General features: G+C 36.1%; 1 protein-coding gene across 1 annotated transcript; it reads left to right on the top strand.

Annotated features, from left to right (window-relative positions):
- Positions 1 to 9,963: 9,963 nt before the first annotated feature.
- GJE1 (gap junction protein epsilon 1) lies at positions 9,964 to 12,246 on the top strand. Its single transcript, XM_021084388.1, has 3 exons — positions 9,964 to 10,002; positions 11,010 to 11,192; positions 11,851 to 12,246. The coding sequence occupies exons 1-3, from the start codon at positions 9,964 to 9,966 to the stop codon at positions 12,244 to 12,246; spliced, it is 618 nt and encodes a 205-aa protein (XP_020940047.1).
- Positions 12,247 to 14,532: the final 2,286 nt, after the last annotated feature.

Genomic DNA, 14,532 nt, shown 5'->3' with positions numbered 1-14,532 from the left:
TCTTGTGGCTCAGATCTAGTGTTGTTGTGGCTGTGGTGTAGACCAGAAGCTGCAGCTCTGATTAGACCATTAGCCTGGGAACTTCCATATGCCACAGGTGCAGCCCTAAAAAAGAGGGGAAAAAAAGTGATTGTGCAAGTAGGTCTAACTATCGCCTCCCTTTCTACACTTTCTCAATATCCCTCCCTCCTTCCTCTTTAAGCACAGGTGCAGCAGGCTTGAAATGTATTCAGGAGCAGATGTATCATAAAAGCTTTCAGTTTGAAAAGAAAAAACAGGAGTTCCTGCCATGGCTTATCCCTAACAAACCCAACTAGTATCCATGAGGACACAGGTTCCATCCCTGGCCTCACTCAGTGAATTAAGGATCTGGTATTGCTGTGGCTGTGGTGTAGGCCAGCAGCTACAACTCCAATTCGGCCCCTAGCCTGGGAACTTCTATATACTAGGAGTGCAGCCCTAAAAAGAGAAAAAGAAAAAGAAAAAACATTATCAGGTTCGTTTGGGTAGCAGAAGGGTATGGTCCAGAACCTCAAGGAGGGAAGGAAGGCATAGGAAACTGCCTTAGCAGTTGTACAATAGTTCTTGTTCCTAGTGTCCCAGTTCAGAGGCCTGCATCAAGTCTCAGAGAGAGCAATGGATTACCTGCATTCTAAATTTTACATTCTTTCACTTAGGTATGTCACACAATCATGCCACTGTTCAAGAAGTGGAAGTGACCTCACTGAATCCAGGCACCAGAGAGCAGTGTTTGAGGAGGGAAATATGTTAGAATTTGGAGGGCAAAGTACTATGATGTGGGAGCTAAACAGAGAGAACTCCTGAGATCTGCAGAGTGGTCTCCTCGAGGCTTTGACTGAATACTGACCTGAATATGCATGAGGATAAATTTCCCATGGCCAGAGAAAGAACCATCCTTTAAGATTTAACTTCCATAGTGGCTCAGCAGAAATTAATCTGACTAGCATCCATGAAGACACAGGTTTGACTGCTGGCCTTGCACAGTAGTTTAAGGATCCAGTATTGCCCTGAGCTGTGGTGTAGGTCGCAGATCCAGCTAGGAGCTGATGTTGCTGTGGTTGTGGCACAGGCCAGCAGCTACAGCTCTGATTTGACCCCTCACCTGGGAAACTCCATATGCTGTGGGTGTGTCTCTAAAAAGACAAAAAAAAAAAAAAAGAAAGAAAGAAAGAAAGAAAGAAAGAAAGAAAGAAAGAAAGAAAGAAAGAAAGAAAGAAAGAAAGAAAAAGATGTAACTGGGCCGATAGTAATTTGTGACTCCACAACCCAAGTGGTAAGACCTTGTGAAGCAATGAGTATCCTGTAGAAACTTGCAAGCATATCACTTTAGCTGTGAGCCTAAATTTGCCCTATACTATGGATTAATCAAAATCTAGCCTAGCAATGTTTCAATCAACCCTCAAAGATTATCTAACTGATTCCAACAAACTACCTGCATGCCAGACCAAATTCTAACACTATTGAAAGAAAGCTAACGCTCTACAGCAATCAACAAGATACCAGGCATCCAGCAAAAAAAAAAAAAAAAAAAAAAAATTACCAGGTATATTAAAAAAAAACAGGAAAACATAACCCATAATGAGAAAATCAAGCACTAGAAACAGACACAAAAAAGACAAGAAAGATGGAACAAGAAAATAAGGATATTAAATAGATATTAAAATATATTTCATCCTCAACATCATTAATTACCAGAAGAATGCAAATCAAAATAAGAATATCTCACTTCATACCTATTAGAATGGCTACTATCAAAAAGACAAGAAATAACAAGTGTTGGTGAGGATGTGGAGAAAGGGGAATCCTTGTGCACTGCTGATGTGAATGTAAATTGGTGCAGCCTCTATGGAAAACAACATGGAAGTTACTCAAGAAATTAAAAATATTCACTTGTGATGGAACATGATGGAAGATAATGTGAGAAAAATTTAAAATATATATATATATGACTGGGTCACTCTGCTGTACAATAGAAATTGACAGAAAACAGTAAATCAACAATAATGGGAAAATACAAATCACAAAAAAGAAAGAAATTTAAAATAGAGCTACCAAATGATCCAGCAATTTCACTTCTCAGTATTTACCTGAAGGAAACGAAAACACTAACTTGGGAACATATATGCACCTCTACATTCATTGCAACTTTATTTACAATAGCCAAACATGGAAGCAGCCTAAGTGTATATCAATGGATGAATGAATAAAGAAATTGTGGAATATACACGCATCGGAATATTATTCAGCTATAAAAAAGAAGAAAGTCATGCTATTTGCAATGAAACTTAAGGGCACTACACTAAGTGAAGTAAGTCACAAAGAAAGACAAATATGATATGATCCCACATATGCAGAATCTACAATTTTTTTGAAAAAATACTGACTTCATAGATACAGAGAACAGATTGGCAGTAGCCAGAGATGGGTGAAGGAAGTCAAAAGGTAAAAACTCTAGCTATAAAATGAACAAGTCATGGGTGCGTAATGCACAAAATATTGACAATAGCTAAAAATACTGTATTGTGTATTTGAAAGTTACCAAGACAGTAAATCTTAAAAATTATCATCACAATGGAAGAAAATTTGCAACTATGTAAAGTGATGAATGTTAACTAAACTTGTTTTGATGATCATTTAACAATATATAAAAACACCTAATCATTCTGTTGTACTCCTGAAACTAATATATGATGTTATTTGCCAATTAGGTTAAAAAATAAAATAAATAAATAAATGTATATATGCCTATCTGCATATATAAGTACATAATCCATCTTCCTTTACAATAGAGAAAAAATTGAAGATGATGATTAGAGAAATGGAAGATTTAAAAAGACCAAACTCAACCTCCACAGCAAAGCTGGTTGCGGGTGGCAATTTTTTTTCCTAAAGGACCAGATAGTTAATATTTAGGCTTATGGGCCATGTGACCTCTGTTGCAAATATCCAACTCTGACCTTGTATGGCCAAAGCAAACACAAATGATACATAAGTGAATAAGCAAGATGATGCTGCAATAAACCTTATTTTACAAAAGGAGTAGCTGATCCATGGGCAAACAAATAGTTCACTGAGCCCAGTCTTAAAGATAAAAATATCAGAAATGAAAAATGCTCTGAAGATTAACTTCAATGGACATTCAGCAAAAAAAATTAGTGAAATTAACATAGTGGCTATTTGCAATGAAACATAATAAGAAAAATGATTTATAGAGAGAATTAGGTATGTTTGGGAACATATCAAGCAGACTTGATATATATAAACATATCTTAGTCCAGAACAGGAGACGAAGGAGAAAGAAAAAATATTTGAAGACATAATGGCTGATTTTTTTCCCCCCAAAATGTGTTGAAAAGAAATCCATGGATCCAGAGAACTCAATAAATTCCAAGGAGATGAGTAAACTTAGGTTTAGAGTTGTTAGGTAATTTTTGCAAGGTATTTTCATTACAAGCAATAAATTCCAAGCTGATGAGTAAACTTAGGTTTAGAGTTGTTAGGTAATTTTTGCAAGGTATTTTCATTACAAGCTATGATTCAAAACCATGTTGGCTGATTCAAGAATTCAAATATTTACCTCTCAAATTCCTCTCAAATTTGATAGAATGACTCTAGTCTCCACAACAAGAGCAAAAATGGTATCGAGAAACCGAAAGTGTGTCAAGCACTGTGCCCCACGTTACAGCATATATTCTCTCGTCTGATTAGAGTATTTCTATGGGGTAAGAATAATTTTCCCCATTTTAGAGATGAAAAAACTAAAACTCACAGAGTTAACACAGAACACCTAAATAACAACCAGTAATAGTAGAAAAATACACAGCCTCAGTTCTTCTGGATTTACAGGCTATGTTGTCTTATAGAGTTTGGCTATGTAGATGAAGTATATGAAAAAGAAATAAGACATAGGGCGTTCCCATCATGGCTGAGTGGAAACGAATCTGACTAGTATCCATGAGGATGCAGGTTCGATCCCTGGCCTCATTCAGTGGGTTAAGGATCCGGCATTGCTGTTCAACCCCTAGCCTGGGAAACTCCATATGCCATGGTGCGGCCCTAAAAAAGACAAAAAGAAAAGAAAAGAAATAAGACATATATATGATATAACTAGAAGCCATGTGGCTTAGGAATATTTGAAATGCAAACTCACTGATCAAAAGGAAAACAAGGCCTTCCAGGGAGCTCCCACTGTAGTGAAATGGGTTAAGGATCCAGTGTTATCTCTGAGGCAGTGTGGGTTCAATCCCCAGTGCTATGCAGTGGGTTAAGGATCTGCTGGTGACACGGCTGTGGCATTGGTTGCAGCTGCGGCTTGGATTCCATTCCTCACCTAAGAACTTCCGTATGCTGTGAGTACAGCCAAAAAAGGAAAATAGAAAATAAAACAAGACCTTCCATTTAACTGTTAGGTCAAACAATTACTGGCATCATACAAATTACTGACAATACATTTCAAAGCTAGTACAATAGCTTCAAGTATGGTTATAAAACTTATAATCAGAAAATGATATATACATAGATCGTGAAATTATTTGCAAATCGTGGAATCCAGTCTATTCCTTTTGGAAATACAACCCAGAAAGTTAAATAACTTGCCTAAAATAGATAGCATCATTGGCTATTGACCCTTTCTTCTAAGCCATTCCCAATTCCGTTCTAGAAAATATAAATTATTCATGCAGAAAGACAAACCCAATTTTGGCAGGTCAGAGATTTCAATGAGATGCGAATTGGTTAAGGAATGTGATTTATGAATTGAGGCAGCTATCCAGATTGCCTTATCTCAGCTGTCCTTCTGTGAAGCATACTGTTGTGAGTATCTAAATCGACCTTTATTTCATCCCATTCAACAGTCATTGGACATATCATGTGGAAGAGGGTGGATTACTGTAATGGTGCAAAACTTACATAGAGACCATTTCTCCTTGTTTGCCAGATATAAAACAAGCCAAGATAGTTTGCAACCCTACTATAAAGGATTAAATATAAATTATGCCTCATTTTAAGCAAGTTCTCAGCAGTACACGTCAACTATGTACATATATACATATGTACATGTGTCCATACATACATACACACACCAATACACATGCTTGTATGTAAGCCCCATGAAGACAGGGGCCACACCATTCTCACATTCTCAACACTTTATCCAGCAGTGGATACTGTAGGTGCTCTAGCTAGGAACATGGGATAAGGTCCAAGCTCTGCAGAAACATACAGCTGCTGTGTATTCTAATACTCCCCTGAGCTCTTCACAGTACAAAATAAGAATGTATAAGCTTATATCTACCCTTAACTCCCCAGGTTTCAGGGTCTTGGCAATCAACCCAATAATATTCTCATGTGCCTATAGCCTGCCATTTAACAACAAGCAACTGATTCACTCTTTGTCCCTTCTTGGTTTTGCCATTTACTAGCTATAACTTTGGATAAATTACTTAAACCCTCTAAGCATCATCTGCAAAATGGACCTATAAGGGTACATATCTTGCAGAGTTGTAAGAATTTAGAGAGAGAATTTATTTAAAACAGTAGCAAAGAGAAACCACTCAATAAGCATAACACATGATTATTAGATTTTTATTGAAGGAGAGTTTATTCCCATCTGTTCTGGTCCTTCTCATGTTCCTTTCACATCAGGAAGTAGGAGTTCATTGTAACAGTGCACAGGCATGAATTCAAACTTTCTTTTTCAAAAATTGATTCCAGGATTCTCAAGAAAGAAGTACATATCCATGATTCCCAAACTGCATTTTGAAACAGGCAAGATTCTAGAATTTTAGATTTACCCAATTAATGCCCTAGTCATGTGGTAAATTGTAAATCACTGCAAATTCTTCACCTCTCCACCTCCATGCCATTAGAATGTGACTTCAGATCTTCTTATTAAGGTCTGGATCCAAGTTTGCTGTGAGACTTACTTTGGTTAGTGGGATATTAGCAACCATGAATTAAGCCAAAACTTGAAGAGCTCTTGCACATTTGGGCTTCTCCAATCTTGCGACTTTGTGAACTCCACAATATCTACCATGATAGGAAGCCTGGGCTAGCCTCCAAAATGACAAGAAATATGTGCCTTAGTCATTCTAAGCATTCCAGCCAATGCCTGCCAACTATCAGACATGTGAGTGAAGTCATTCTAGATGATCCTCTTGGCAGCTATTCTTCCAACTGACCACACATGCATGTGAGAACCCAACAGAGGTCAACTAAGCCAGCCCAGACCAGGAGAAATAATCACCTAGACCATAAGCTAAATAAATGCTTGCTATTTGGCTGTTAATTTGAGAGCGGCTTGCTATGAAAAAATTCTTAACTGATAAAGGTATTAATACCAAAGGTCTGAAGCTACTATAACAACAACATGGCATCATCTTTAGGACCAGGCAGGAGGGTGAAGGTAGAAAAGTAATAAGAAACTATTACCAAAGGCAGGGAAAGCAATGAGAAACTATTCATGAAAGCTGGAAAAGCAATGAGGGAACTACTATAGCAGGCTGGAAATATGGTAACCCTTATTATATAGGAATAAAACAAATTGGCACAACAGTCACCTGAAATAACTTGAAATATAAAAAATGTATTAATTAAATTTTGAACTTGTTTAGGGAATAATCCAAAGGGAATATTAAAAGTAACAGTTGGTATTCCTGGCCATCTTTGATAGTGTATGAGAAGAGAGGGATTATCTAGTGAAGGAGTCTATAGAGATGAATTTGCAAGGAAAGTTTAGAGAAAATATAGAGGAATCAGGACTTGATACACTGGAATTCTTTTTTTTTTTTTATTTCTAGTAGTGTTGGCCAGTAAAACTTTCCCATGTAAAACAAGGCTTTGGGAGTTCCCATTGTGGCACAATGGAAAAGAATCTGACTAGTATCCAGGAGGATACAGGTTTGATCCCTATCCTCACTCAGTGGGTCAGAGATCTGGCATTGCCATGAACTGTGCTGTAGGTCACAGATGCATCTCAGATCCCATGTTGCCATGGCTGTTGTGTATGTTGGCAGCTGCAGCTCCAATTCAGCCCTTAGCCTGGGAACTTCCATGTGCCACAGGTACAACCTTAAAAAGCAATAAAATAAAATAAAGTATATATTTATAGATATATATGTATATGCACAACACATCTGAAAAAAATGTGGGTATGACTTTTTCAAATTAATTGCATTGTATCTGACATACAGAAAACTCAAAAAATGATTAAGAGAGTTGTACTAGAAAAAGAACAACTAATTTCAATTAAAAGGTATGGATAATGCTCACTGTAAAAAAAGACTTTTTTATGATTTTCTTCTAGCAAGAAGCTGTTTGAGGAAGTTAATCAGCTTCAAATAAGTCACTTTTTAAATGAAAAGGGGATGATGTTTTCAGCCAAGAACACAGAGCATGGATCCACAATCCAAAGACAAAAATGGATCAGGAACCACTTCCCTTAAGTAGTAGAGTACAGAATATGAGGATCAGCTTTCAAGGAATAGTACTTTGCCTTAATTAAGGATGTTCTCTGACTCCAGAGTAGGAGGAACTGGCAATATTTCCCCTCCAAGATTTCAAATCTGTTATGGACCAGTGACAGTGATGTGCCTCTTGTTGGAGTGGAAGCCTCTATTGTAATCATCCTATCCCTTTTGTTTCATTAGGTTCTAGATTACCAAGAGGTCACCTCTGAGCCACATCCAGATTTGTACATGACACAAATCACAAAACTCTGGATTTGAATTTTAATGATATAATTACATGAGTTTTGGTATCTCGGGATGAAGGGGAGAAGTGTGGGAGGAAAATGAATATATGTGATTGTAGGGCATGTTGTGGTAGAATATAAAGTTGGCTACAAACGCTTTCTGTTTCTGTAACAACAGCTATGCAATATGAGTTTTGCAGATCCATCAAGATGTAAAATTTATTTCTTGAACCTGGTTTGAGACTGTCATTTACCCTGCTTAATGTAACATTAGCAAACATGAAGCAGAGGTCTAAACAATACCTGCATATTGGGAATTCCTCCTTTTGCTACTTTTAGAAAATTGCAACTGTTAACATGTAAGAAAGCCCAGGTTGTCACCCTAATTAATAGCCCTACCAATGTCATCCATGTGAAGCCAACCTCACCATCTTACCTAGTGAGTTTACACTTAGAAGATAAAACTGGGCATACATCATTTATTTCTCAGCATTTTCCACTTGGGAGCAAGTTGCCCACAAAAATCAGTAGTTCTATTCTGCTCTTCTCATTCATAAACCTTATATAGGCAAAGGGAACTCCCTGCAGGAGAGTCAGCTATGATAGAGCATTGACATGGCCACACCTCTAGCTGTCTGAGTCACACTTCCCAAAGAGATAGGCCATGTCCCTCTTCCAAACAAATTTGTATGGTAATTAGAGTCTAATAAAGGTGACATTTTGGTCCCCATATGCTTTATTCCTTTGTCTTATGACTGAGTTGGACCATAACCCATAGGGAGAAGACTAGTATTATTTATTTGGCCTCTCATAGATCCCAACAATGAAAATGATGCTGCATTTCCTCTTCTTACACATGAAATTAAGGTTCAAGCCAATTTTATTCATTTCTGGAAAAAAAACAGGAAGAAATTCGATGTTTCTTAATATGTCTGACACTAGTATTCATTTACCTAAACAAAAATACTTATTACTGTACAATGGTAGAAGTCAAAGCAGGATTCCTCTCATGCAAATGATTGTTTTAGCTTTTGGATACCCCTTTGAAGGGATCAACACAAAGGAAATTCTGTTCTGGGATTCTGTTTCAGAGAAAAGGAGCATATACACCAATTTCTCTTACCCAACAGTTTTGAGGGGTGAGTACATTGCCTGTTTTTATTTTTTTCCTATCCAGTAAGACAGTCTGACAGCATGGCCACTGCCCCTTGCTCATAGATTATAATTACGTGTCTGATGCAGTCACTTCACTTGTTGGGGAGAGCAATGAAGTTGTTTGGAGTTATGGCAGAGATCCCAGACAAAACCAAGAAGAGAAAGGCAGGTGAAGAAAGCAGGTTTGATCCCCCATTGGCTGTATGACATTCTAGGAATCTGCAACATAGCAAGCAGATCTATCAGTTAGAAAGCAGCCACTTGTCAGCCTTGGTCCCTGCTCATCCCCAGAACAATGTCTAGCAAATAGTGTACCTACTGAAGGACAAAAGAAAGGAAGGGTGGGATTGTTCACATCATTTATGCTAGATTGTGGTCTTGGTTAGCAATATCCTACTTTTTTCCCCTAAAAATAGAGATCAAACTGCAATTTTTCCATCTCTCTGGTAAACATTCAGCAAAAAGACAAATACAGCAACACATCAGCAATATTCAACGGCATGACAGTTATCATAGCCCCCATCACAATTTCTTAAACTTCCTAGAAATCAGTTTTATTCCATGGAAGTAAATAGGAAAGAATCAGGACTATTTCCCATGTACTTATCTTTTCAGACATACCTAAAAAGAAGCCAAAATAATAATAATAGATCACTTGACTTTCCGGGGAAAACGCTGAGCCACTGGTTTACATACATACAATTCTCAGGTAATTGAGAGGCACTGAGGGTCGGAGCCCTTGCCAGCCTGGGCTCCTGCTTTGCTGGCACTCCTGTCTGGCAGGCTGGCTATGCTGACAGTGTAAGTCAAGGGATTATTATATTGACCACGTGCCACAGGCTTTTGTTTCTTTGTTTTTGTTTTATTTTGGGAGGATGAGAGGAAAATTGACTGGGGCCCCAGAGATCTATGTTAAAAAAAAAAAAGAAAAAAAAAAAAAAGGCAGAAAAGGAGGAGGGGAGAGAAATGTGCAGTGATAAGTGCTTTCTGCTGTAAAAGTCATGGCCAAAAGTAAGAGTTTGATTCTGGCAGAAGCAAACTGGCAATGTGGGTCAAGGATTAACCAATAGGGATGCCGGGATAATATCTCCTGAGACATGTCTCTAAATTACATCAAAAACTTCTATGAAGGATGTGTAAGTATTATTCCAAGAGCAACAACAATTGTATGAGTCCAAACTGTGTATTTGCATGAGTGCTGCTGAGGAAGGTCCTCTACATACATGGATAATAATATAAATATCAACCATATACTTTAAAATATTCTGAATTTAAAACTGTAACTAGAAAAAGTCAAGACGTAACTTTAGCTGTTGGTGCTTTAAAAGCAAGTCACTCTCTCAATTTGATAACTGAGAAGTAGAAAATAAGCTTTAATTACAACTAAATAAATATATGGCTAATAAGATAGTGTATATATGAATGGGTTTAATATTGGAGTTGTTATCCAATTTTTTTAAAGGCACTAGATATACTAATATTATTTTGATTTTATTGAAAAAGTTTTACAGGGATATTCATTAAATGCAAAGCTTTTTACACATTTCCGAAACTACTTATTTGATTAGCAACAAATTCCTATTTGTTGCACTTCATATTTTCAGAGAGAAAAAGGTGAAATCTCATAATGCAGGATTTGAATTGAGCTTGATGATCTTTTAAGGTTCTACATTGCTTCAAAACTTCATGAATCTTAAAAAAATTTTTAATGTGATAGTGAAAACATTCTTTAAAATGTCCTCCTTTAAAAATATTAGGTTTAAACCCTAGCTTGATCATTTATTTACTAGCAGTGATTTGGGCAAATTATTTCATTTCTCTCCAAATCTTAGTTTTCTTATCTATAAACTGTGCATAATAATGCTTACGTCCATGACTGTTGTTAGGGATTTAAAGGTAAGTGGGAAAATACACAAAATGCCACATAAGTGTTAGATAAATTGCAACCATTTTTCACCTATATATAACTTAAGTAAGTAAGATTGCTTGGAGTTTTTGAGAAACCAGCAGAATATATTTTTTAATGGTTTGACTTCAAAGTTTTCCAATCAAAAAAAAAAGTTCTCCTTTAATGTTTGTTTTCAAGGTTTTTTTGTTTTTTTGTTTTGTTTTGTTTTGTTTTGTTTCCCTAAAACGATAACAGATGAAGCCTCCCACTGTGATTGGTCAGTTCCACACCCTTTTCTTTGGATCAGTCCGAATGTTCTTCCTTGGAGTGTTAGGCTTTGCAGTCTATGGCAATGAGGCTTTGCACTTCAGTTGTGATCCAGACAAGAGAGAAATTAACCTCTTCTGTTACAATCAGTTCAGGCCAATCACTCCACAAGTAAGTTTTTCTGTGTGCACAAGTGTAAACCTTACTCTACAGCAGATAAAATTGTTTTCTCTGTAAATGTAACATAATGTCATAATAAGAGGAAGACTATCCTGTCAGGTGTTACTTCTAGAATGATTAGTTTTTTTTAATTAACTGTATTTCAGGTAAATTAATTTGAGTTGGTCAAGAGTTTCTTTCAAGTCCAGCATTCTCTTCTCTGTTGAAGTTAGAATTATACTCCAGGCTACATGATGGAGGATAATGTGAGAAAAAGAATGTATATATATGTATGACTGGGTCACTTTACAGCAGAAGTTGACAGAAAATTGTAAATCAACAACAATAAAAAAATAAATAAAAAGAATTATACTCCAGGCTTGCAATTAGAAAATGGAAATTGGGTAACTACTAAAATAAAGTACTTCATCATTATTTATAAGCAATGATAGTAAAATATGATGATTTTTTTGCAATTAAATATGCAATTTTTATGGGTAATTAAATATGGTCACCATTACTACATTTATCATATTACTTTTATTGCTCATAAGACTTACAAAACTTTGACTTTTTAGGTTAGCCTCCTTTGAGAGTCAGTAAATTTTTTAGTGTATTTTTTTCATTACATGCTGATTGATTTGACTAAGATATTTCTGACATACTTTAGGTGTTCTGGGCATTACAGCTAGTGATTGTCCTGGTTCCTGGAGCTATTTTCCATCTTTATGCTGCATGTAAAAGGATCAATCAAGAATGCATTCTTCAAAAGCCTATCTACACTGTGATTTATATCCTCTCTGTTTTATTAAGAATTAGTCTAGAAGTGGTAGCATTTTGGCTTCAGATTCACCTCTTTGGTTTCCAAGTAAAACCTCTCTACTTGTGTGATGTTGTGTCTCTTGGGAAAAAATTTACTATTATAAAATGCATGGTGCCAGAACACTTTGAGAAGACTATTTTTCTCATTGCAATGTATACATTTACTGTAATTACGATAGTATTATGTGTTGCTGAGATTTTCGAGATCACATTAAGAAGATATTGCTTTCTAATTAGGCAGTGACAAAAAGGTTGACTACTCACTGCCATGCCACAGTTATTTATCAATCATTTTTATCTAGTTTTATCTTATTCACTGAGTATCTCAATTTCAAACATAAATAACTGTTCTTTAAACTTACCTCAGTGTGTCTGAAATTTATGTCTAATAGAAAATACTAAGTTCTTAGGAAGGGATTCTTGATTGAACATTTCATTCCATTTTAATTTTGTCACACATTAGGAAATATACATGGAACTAACATTAACTCATTTTTAAGTAATACTTTTACAGAGTTCTTTCAAATACATCTTAATCGATCACAGTATTTTATGGCCAGAGAAACATTTATTAACTTTTTTACACAAAGTAGGAAAATGAGCCTCAGGGAGGCTAAAATCATGCAATCTGACTAGGATTCAGCTTCCTAACTACAAAGCCATTTCCCTTCCCCCTGAATGATGCAGCATAAACTTTGAGGATGTAATCATTGTGGCATTGATGTAAAATATAACTAATTTAAGTACAAAAGTTGTCAATCAATTATTAAAAGAGTCATACTATAGTTTGATCACTAACTCGGGGAAATGGTGCCCTTACATTTTTAATATTATACTCATACTGTTTTCTTGAAATTTTTAATATTAAATGATGTGGTAATGTGACCACCAAATAAATAAAAAAACGCTATGGAAAATATTGCTCATGGTTTCCTTGTTTCTTGTTGGAGAGAAAAAGATCCTCTGTGCCTATAGATATCCTATCGCTATTGTTTCTACATCCATGATTATTGAAATAGAAATGTATATTTATACTGTTAGATTTCCTAAATAGCTGTGAAATTATTTCAAAGGCAGTTTAATTATATTAATTCAATGTGTTTCTTTTTATCTGCCTATCTAATCCATAATCATGTCAATTTGACATCATTTAAAAACTTTATATATGACTGCCTTATACTTTATATATGACTGCTTTATTAGGAAAACAAGTATAGTCAGTCAAAAACTAAGGTTTTAAATTTTTTCTTAAGCATTCAGTCTATGGTAGATATGAATTTCTACATTTAGGACTCCTAAATCACTGAGGCTTTCTCCACATGAAAGCATAAGAGAAAATCCAGTTTACCTTTATTCAACAAAGAGCTGCTTGGTATCTGTTAGTAAACATGTACCACATTAAAAGTTCAAGTACAAAGATAAAGAAATTTAGTGCCTTTATGGGATCATATTCTAGTGGGTATCACAATAGCATGACAAGAGGGTGGGGGCTATTAGAAACAGCCCATTCTGATGGTAATGAGTATTTCTTCCCTATTTTTGTTTAGAATCACTAGCCCTTAGTGCTAATAAACAGCAACAATGTTTGGTATGTTTTATTCTTATTTTTAAATTCTCTATAAATAATATACCCTTTAAGCCTGTACCCAGGGTGGACTGCGCTTATCAATTCTCCCATGAACATATACATCTTCAATATGGGTCATATTTTCCTGCATTTTTATGAAGGCTTGTAATTTTTATTGTTTTCCAAGCATTGTTTTACCTTGTTGGATGCTGGATACTTCTGTCTTCTCATAAATAATTCTTAAATTTTATTCTGAGGCATAGTTAAATTACTTGGAAACAGTTGATCCTTTGTGCTTCCTTTTAAGCTTTGTTAGATGGGATCAGTGTACCCCCCCCCCCGAAGGGCTAATTTTCCCAATTAACTAAGGCAAAACCTTCCCATGTGCTCTATGAGATGCCCCTTCGGTGCTTGGGAAATATTATCTTTCCACTATTCTCAAAGTCTTGAGTTCCTTCCTCAAGCTGGTTAACTCATTGTCTCAGTCCATTGAGGCTGCTCTTACAAAGTACCCGGACTAGAGAGTTTACAAGCAAAAGAAATTTATGTCCCATATTTCTAGAGTGTGGATGTTCAGCTTCTGGTAAGAACCTTCTTCTTCTGTGCTATAGACTTCTCACTGTATCCTCCCACGGTAGAAAGAAGGCCAGAGAACTCCCTAGCGTTGATTTTATAAGAGAGCTAACCCCATTCATCAGGGCTCCATCCTCATGACCTAATAACTTCCCAAAGCTCCCACCTCCTAATACCACCATGTTGGAAGTCAGGATTTCCAAAATATGAATTTTGGAAGGACATAAACATTCAGGCCATTGCACTCATGGTTGCAACAAAAATTGCTATAACTATAGCAAGCAGGTCTTTGCTGTGCTGCTAGAATGAGGAAAGACATTCTTCTGGTTTGCCTCTCAGGATTTTTCTCAGGGAAGGTTATTTAAAAAACACAAACAAAAACAAAAGAAA

The sequence above is a fragment of the Sus scrofa genome, chromosome 1 (genome assembly GCF_054392235.1).
Source record: "Sus scrofa isolate SSC_HxYL_T2T_F1_AM1 chromosome 1, Sscrofa_HxYL_maternal_Yorkshire_Landrace_v2.0, whole genome shotgun sequence".
NCBI classification, from domain to species: domain Eukaryota; kingdom Metazoa; phylum Chordata; class Mammalia; order Artiodactyla; family Suidae; genus Sus; species Sus scrofa.
This window is presented reverse-complemented; position numbering and strand designations above follow the sequence as displayed.

Bases quoted from the DNA above. Each gene is read 5' to 3' on its own strand.
- GJE1 (XM_021084388.1), top strand. From the start codon at position 9,964: ATGTCTCTAAATTACATCAAAAACTTCTATGAAGGATGT. The intron at 10,003-11,009 runs GTAAGTATTATT...AAACGATAACAG, and splicing joins AAAACTTCTATGAAGGATGT to ATGAAGCCTCCCACTGTGAT. The intron at 11,193-11,850 runs GTAAGTTTTTCT...GACATACTTTAG, and splicing joins TCAGGCCAATCACTCCACAA to GTGTTCTGGGCATTACAGCT.